Below are 8,058 nucleotides of genomic sequence, written 5' to 3'. Positions count from 1 at the left end.
CCGAATATGTGAATGTATTTTTTTATTTTCTATTATAATGTAAACATATTTTCATAAAAATCTTGAATATATATCAACACTGCAGCCAGTTTACATTGTTCAATACAGGGTTTTAAACAGGAGCATCTGCTTTTATCTATTTTTTTTCTATCTACTCTTGAATACATTTTGTTAAATTTCTATTCTGTGTGTTGAATTGCATTTTATTGTTCTGTAGTTATAGGGTTAATGATGGAAAACATATGAAATGATTAACAATAAATCCTATTTGATACAACAAATACAGTCTTGAGTGCTTTCTGTTGTCCTCTGATGAGTCATTGTGCACTTCATTTAGTATATGTGTGAGGCCATATGCAGCTAACCTTTAAGTCAGCCTATAAACTGTTGGCATCAACTTCAAATCATCTAAAATTATTTTTATTTTCTGAAATAGTTCAAGATCTTTTGGGCTAGACTTTTAGACCAAGCAGTAAATAAGTTATAACAACTTCAAACAATTCATAAAATTACTTTAAATATCAAAGATATCCCTGTTTGTGACCACAGCATATTCGGGGGTTCACCCTCAGATGTCTACAAAGATAGACGACAGTTTTCAAGTCTCCAGTTCTGCATTTTGGCCGTCGCCATCTTGTTGTTTTTTTGCAATGTAATGGTAAAATATATGCTTATGTGCTTATAACCAACAGAATGTAATCAGCTAGGCCCGTATAACAGTGTAAAGACAATGTTCATCAGAAACATAACAGTTTGCAGAAGGTAAAAATGGAACCAGCGCCTTGGTAAAAACAACACCTCGGTAAAACAGGAAATAACACCTTCGAGATGGAAAGTACCTAGATGCAGCAAAGCGTGCTGTACATGGTCTCTAAGTGTATAAATACTCTGTACGTGCAACTGTTCTTTGAAGTCACTTCCACAGACTCTGCAATATGTATCTGTGAAACCGTGTTCCGCTTGCAAGTGTGGAGAATTACAGTATTAAGAAGTATTAGTAGTAGAATTTATAGCACCCTTCGTGGTGAATAGAAGTGTCACAATAATAAAATGTAAAATATGTAAGAGTCACAAATTATTTACTGAAGAATGAATTATGTTTGTAATATGTTTACATGAAGGATATTATATGTTACAGTATATTGACATATTGAATGTATTGAAATCATGAATGCGTAAACACTGGAGGATTAAACACTGTAAAGAATAGCCATCAGGGAAAGTTAAGGAATTCAAGGCGAGGCTTTTCAGAGACAGGGGAGGAGAAGCGGAGACAACTGATGAAAAGCAGACTGCTGTAAAACAACAGGAGAGGACTCCTGGGTAGGACCATGCGGCCCCAGGTCAGAGGTGATGTCAGAGGTGATGTCACAAGGAGCCCAGCCACTGAGATGAGCAGCGGATAAAAGAATAGACAAAAACAGAGTATATGCACGTTATCTCGTCTCCTCCCTTCACCCCCCCTTCGCAGATGTCGTCCTCCTCTATCTGCCGCTGCACAGACCAAGGCCGGTTCCCAGTCTTTTCGTGGGAAGAGGGTTAGGTGGTGAAATAACACTACAGCAAGTCAGAAATGCTAAAACACCGATGAACTCATTTATCGTTAGGTTTTAAATGAGCCTGGTTGGCCTCATCTGCATATATGCAGGTTTAAGCGATACAAGTTATACCTAAAAGAAAGATATGATAAATTTCCACAACAGTTACAAAATAGAAACATGTCTGACAATTAATAAATGCGAGCCAAAGCACAACTCTTTTGTGGGCATAGTTGAACTTTGCAGTAGTGATTTGTCAGAGAATAACTAGGTAGGATCATTTATCTGTAGACCTCAGGTTTAAAACTAGACCTAAAGAAACAGTTACTGGAAACAAAGTAAAGAAATTATAACATATCACATTTTATAATTTAGCATGGTACACAAGAGGGTTCACTGTTTTTTAGTATTTGTAGAGCAATGTATTGTTTGCTAACAACGCATCAAACATGTAGCCGATCACCTCACTCATTTTGTGTGGCTGGGGAGAGAGAGGAGGAGCAACCCGAGTTTCCCAAACTGCAAAGCTGTCACACAGAAATCAGTGTGGTAGGAGGTATATGTGCAAAGATGACGCCACACTGGAAGGCAGATCTCCTGCACTAAGGCACCCATTTTCTCTCAGGGGTGGTGTGGCCTAAGAGGTTCAATGTGTTTTCTGCTCTTTGTGTAATAATAATTGTGTCCTAACAATTGATGCATCAGAAACCACGGCAACCAAAGAATGTACAACCGAATGCAAACAATTATAGTGAGAATAACTCAAATCAGCAACCACTAGATTTGTAAAACCATTAAGTCACCATCGAATAACATGTGATATGAATATGCTAAGTTCACAGTCCGGCAGCACACGAGCTGTGACGTGTTTAAAACATGACCACAGCCTCTGCTCGCACAGATAGAACACACATCAGAAGAGTGAGACGTGTTTAAAACATGAACACAGCCTCTGCTCGCACAGATAGAACACACATCAGAAGAGTGAGACGTGTTTAAAACATGAACACAGCCTCTGCTCGCACAGATAGAACACACATCAGAAGAGTGAGCCAAAGATCCAAAACATCTCAGGCATCACACATGCACATTCCACTGTTTAGTCTAAAAAAGGCAGATTCCGCAACATCTGACTTGTTCCTCCCTTAGGACTACGAAAGTGACTTTTTGTGTAATACTTGTGTTTATTATAGCTTACTATTATAGAAATATAATCTCACAAAACAGCTAATGTTAAACTTATTGATTAATGATGTGCATATATAAACCATTTGGGGTAAAATGTGTTGATGTTTCGATAAATTGTAAATACTTTAATGGCCATAGGAATGGCCAAAGGGGGAATTGTTGTGGAAATGTATCATATCGTTCTTTTAGGTATAACTTGTATCGCTTAAACCTGCATATATGTAGATGAGGCCAACCAGGCTCATATAAAACCTAACGATAAATGAGTTCATCGGTATTTTAGCATTTCTGACTTGCTGTAGTGTTATTTCACCACCTAACCCTCTTCCCACGACAAGACTGGGAACCAGCCTTGGTCTGTGCAGCGGCAGATAGAGGAGGACGACGTCTGTGAAGGGAGGAGACGAGATAACGTGCATATACTCTGTTTTTGTCTATTCCTTGTTGTTAGACCTCCGAACCATCTGTGGGGAAAGAGCTCTATCCATTCAGCTGAATTATCATTAGTGTCTGTTAAATAAATATGTTTTTATATTTTAAGAGTTTTCTCATCTCGATTATTTCTCACCGGGAGGTTAAAAAGATTATTTTCCACGACAGTAACAATGATGTATTTGTATTGATGTAGAACAGTATCACTCTGTTTTATAGAGAGCAAACATGCAACATATTTACTTTTACTTTTATCTTCGCTGGGTGGGGTTTCTTGTAAATGGTCTCAATTGTTGTGTGTGTGTAAAATAAATGTAACTACAAGTATTCGACCGATGGTTCTAACAGGATGTCATCTTTTTGACTTCCTGTTTATCTGTTTTATAGCGAGCAAACTTTGACTTTCTTTTTTGCTGTGTGGGGTTTCTTGTAAATGGTCTCACTTATTGGAAATGTGTGTGTGTGTGTGTGTGCGAGCGCTTGCGTGTGTGCGTGTGTGTATGTGTGTGTGTGTATATCTGTGTGTGTGTGTGTGTGTGTGTGTATATACAGAGTGAACTGAAGCAGAACTCTTCCTTCACTCCTGATCAGAGACAAACTGAGGTAAGTTGCTGAACACTCTGATCTTTTAGTCCACAGCTTCTATGTTTCAGTGTTTGTGATACTGAAGATTTTGGGTTGATGAACATTATTGCATGATTTAGTTTTAGAATGATTTGCTTGTGTTTATTGTTTTTGTAGTCCATCTCTGAGAATATAGCAAATAGACTTTGGTCAATTTGGCTCCAAGTTTGAGTTTTGTTTAAATCAGTGTTTTACATGTCGTCCCACATGTTGGATTCTAATGTAAGAACAGGAATCACTCGTTTATTGTGGCTTCCCAACACAACTTTCATCAGGGAAAACCCAGTGAAGAGATTATTTAGAGTATTGTTTTAATACGCACAACACTTCTTTGAAAATCTCACAGATCTCCAAATCAATTCATCATTCTAAAGATTGGAAAGAGAACACTAACTTCAGGCTTTATTAATTGTAAAATAATTCACTTGTGTTTCAATTACATTGTAATGTGAAACACAACTGGACTTTAAACTAACCGGTCTTGTTTGATTTCAAGGGCTTGATTTCCACTGGGGGGAATTGCACCGATCAAAGTTGCCTTCAGCTCCAACACTGCCCTCAAAGAAATAAGCTTAACAAGCAGCAGCAACTATCCTGTCGGTGTGTATTGTGTTTTACATTGTCTTTTTACATGTTACCAGTGAGGACATAAAGTCTTTAATGTCCAGCTGAAATTAAACGGCATAAAGTAGTAACATATGCATTATTTATGTGACAGAGTACAGTCAGACTGACAAAAACCAAGAACTACAGACTTTGAATGAACACATTTGCTTTCCTGTTGAAGTTTCTTATTTTGTTCTTATGCTGTTGTAAATGTGTGTGTGTGTGTGTGCACTGTTTGTATAAAAGGAGCTACAGAAGCAGAACTGAAGCAGAACTCTTCTTTCCCTCCCTATAAGAGACAAACTGAGGTAAGTTGCTGAACACTCTGATCTGCTCGTTCCCTGTTTGAGTCCAACAAGATAATGTCAACATAATTATACAGTGTAATTAATATCGGGTTTTCAAACTCAAAGTAATGAAATAAACAATCAAATAGTGAAAAACGTTGGCTTTATTAACAGCAGACCAATCCCACGTGACTCCTACTACAGGTCTGGACCACTCGTTCATTGATTTTGTAAATTCAAAATACCAGAAAATTGGTGAATGCGGCAAGTTCTCTAAATCACACGTACAGGCCTCTTAAGAACACATCTGTTGGTACGAGTGGTTCTTGCATGAGGCCCATTGTTATTTAAGGAAGGCTGGCAATACATTCTGCTATTTTTGTGATGTTTCTGTGAACCGACCTCATGCTAACGTTACTGCTGATATGTAGCTCTGTTGCAAACTAATGATTTGAATTTGCCAGTTGGACAGAGAGACTTTGTCCAATAATGTGTTAAAAGGGAAAATATGAAAAGAAAATGTCACATGAATATTTATTACACCGTATCTGTGGCCTACTTAGTTTCAATATTAGTCATAGTGATCTGAGCCTGTATTAGTTTTAATGCAGTAGAAATAGGAAACGTAGAATGGTGCTGCAAATGAGGGTTGAATTCTGTGCATTTTTATTTTTGTCATCTTTTGCAGATTTGGACCTGAGAGAACTTCTTTCACTTCAAGAGCAGAAGACATACAAGTTCCACATGTGTAGAACTAACTAACCTTTCAGAGGGCTGGTCCTGGTGTCATCTGATTGTAAATTTAGTTATTTAAAAATCAAAATGAACCAAGTGAAGGCTGCGTTTGGTTACCCTCCCAAACGGCTTGCTGATGCTGTTAAAGCAAAAAGTACACTGCTAACAGGGACAGCGCCTCTCCCTGTTTATAAAGTCCTCCTGAAGGATGAACACATCAATATAGAAGGGTGCAGACGTTTCAGTTTTGGGAAAGAGTCCACTGGTAAGACTAATCGCACCATAATGGTCCTCGGAGCGACTGGTGCTGGGAAGTCAACTCTCATCAATGGGATGATCAATTACATTCTAGGTGTGGAATGGGAGGATTCCTATCGGTTTAAGTTAGTTGATGAGGATCAGGCGAAATCACAAGCTCAGAGCCAGACTTCTGAAGTCACTGTGTACAAAATCAACCACCGGAAGGATTTTGCAATAGATTGCTCTCTGACCATCGTTGACACTCCAGGTTTTGGAGATACAAGAGGCATAGAGAGAGACAGAGAGATCACAGAACAGCTACGTAAACTCTTCTCTGCTGATCATGGTGTCAGTGACATTGACGCTGTGTGTTTCGTAGCTCAGGCTCCTTTAGCTCGACTCACACCAACACAGAAATATGTGTTTGATTCTGTGCTCTCAATCTTTGGCAAAGATGTCGCAGAAAACATCAGAATTCTGGTGACATTCGCAGACGGCAAGCAACCACCAGTTCTAGAGGCGATCAATGCTTCAGGTGTCCCGTGTCCTAAAACAAAGAAAAAGCTGCCGATTCACTTCAAATTCAACAACTCAGTGTTGTTTGCAGACAACAAATCATCTGCAGCAGACGTGAGTGAGGATGATGAAGATGAAGATGGAAGCTTTGATCAGATGTTTTGGAACATGGGGACAAAAAGCATGAAGAGCTTCTTTGTTGCTTTGACTAAAATAAAAACCAAAAGCTTGACAATGACGAAGGAAGTCCTCAAAGAGAGAAAGCAGCTCGAGATTTCAATTGAAAGTTTGCAGATGAAGGTTAAACTTGGGTTAGCTAAGGGTGAGAAGATTAAACAGACAGCTGAAAAACTTAAAGAGCATGAGGCAGAGATCAGCAGAAATGAGAACTTTGAGTTTGAAGTCACCGTCATGAAGGTTGTTAAAGAAGACATTTCTGGAACTGGAATATTCATCACCAATTGTCAGCTGTGTCATTTCACCTGCCATCGTGTTTGTATCATTCCAAATGATGAGGGTAAAAAAGGTTGTGGTGCAATGGGATCAGATGGATACTGTACTCAGTGCCCAGGTAAATGCTTCTGGAATCAACATTTTAATCAGAAGTACAGATGGGACTATGAGGAAGTTATTGAAAAACAAACAGTGACAAAGCTGAAGGAAAAGTACCTGGAAGCCTCAGAGGCTAAGGCACCTGTTGAGGCATTGGTTGAACAACTGAAGGCTGAATATGATCGTGTGCAGCATGATGTGGTGAAATTGATGGAGAAGTCTGCTGAGTGTCTAAACAGACTTAAAGAGATAGCACTGAAACCAAATCCTCTCTCCACTCCAGAGTACATTGACATGCTCATTGAGGGAGAGAAAGCTGAGGCCAAGTCAGGCTGGAAGCAACGAGTTCAGTACCTGAGAGACATGAGAGAAAAGGCAGAGTTCACGGCTAAAGTAGACAAAGGAGAGAAACTCCTCCATCGTCAAGAATCTCAAGACCAGATGCAACCGAGACCATGACGAGGTCTCAACTAATTCCATCAAGACCCAGACGAGACCCACTCTGTATATAGAAATTAGGAATGCAGCGATCCACCGTTTTCAGGCCCAATACCGAAATACTTATTAATACTGATTCTTGAGTATCTGTAGATGTCGCGTACTGATCCGATACCAGTTTTTAATTAATAAGATGTATGTCTCACTATGTGGAAGTGACAAGGATCATTCTTTAATGTGTAAGAAACTATCAGGTCTGACTTAAACTTTGCTTTATTAACTTTATAAATCTAAATGTAACAAATAAATACATAGATGTAGATGTAATGGACTTCTTTAAATTAAAATAATGGTCACCGATACCAGTCAGGCCCATTGTCAACCAATCCAGCTGTTTGAGTCAGTATCGGACCGACATCAGTATCAGAAATGTTTCCCATTAATTACCTAGGCCAGCGATTCTCTTTATTTTAGCACACCAAAGTTTTATAATGAACCAAAAATATTGTTCAACTTCTTAGTGGATGGCTCTTTCCATGCACATTTTGTCCATATTGGTGCGCAGTGACAGGCTCTAGTTTGGCTCGGAGAGTTGAAGTAGCTTGACCGTGTAATCTTTACATTATATTTTGTATTAAGAATCTGAATCTGCAAAGTAGCCTACCTAGTAACTAATATTATCAATAAATATAGTTCATTTAAAAGTATAATATATTCCTCAGAGATGTAGTGAAGTTTAAAGTTACATAAAATGCAAATACTCAAGTAAAGTAGGCTACAAATACCTCAAAGTTCTACTTAAGTGCAGTACTTGAATAAATGGTACATTCCAGAGAGAGACCAGCACAACATTCTGTACAAGAGCACAAAGCTCTTCATAGATCTAACGTCTTCATTCATTT

At 38.6% G+C, this 8,058-nt stretch overlaps 1 protein-coding gene across 1 annotated transcript; it reads left to right on the top strand.

Annotated features, from left to right (window-relative positions):
* Positions 1 to 3,666: 3,666 nt before the first annotated feature.
* LOC306705729 (uncharacterized protein) lies at positions 3,667 to 8,052 on the top strand. The gene is made up of 4 exons (XM_079172558.1): positions 3,667 to 3,761; positions 4,279 to 4,382; positions 4,635 to 4,696; positions 5,364 to 8,052. The coding sequence occupies exon 4, from the start codon at positions 5,498 to 5,500 to the stop codon at positions 7,175 to 7,177; it is 1,680 nt and encodes a 559-aa protein (XP_079028684.1). The 5' UTR covers positions 3,667 to 3,761; positions 4,279 to 4,382; positions 4,635 to 4,696; positions 5,364 to 5,497; the 3' UTR covers positions 7,178 to 8,052.
* Positions 8,053 to 8,058: the final 6 nt, after the last annotated feature.

This window comes from Pholis gunnellus (assembly GCF_910591455.1).
Source record: "Pholis gunnellus genome assembly, chromosome: 14".
NCBI lineage: Eukaryota > Metazoa > Chordata > Actinopteri > Perciformes > Pholidae > Pholis > Pholis gunnellus.
Note: the sequence above shows the minus strand (reverse complement) of the source record. Positions and strands in the feature narration are given on the sequence as shown.

What these genes read in the sequence shown, in the direction of transcription:
- LOC306705729 (XM_079172558.1), top strand. Translation starts at nt 5,498, where the DNA reads ATGAACCAAGTGAAGGCTGCGTTTGGTTACCCTCCCAAACGGCTTGCT.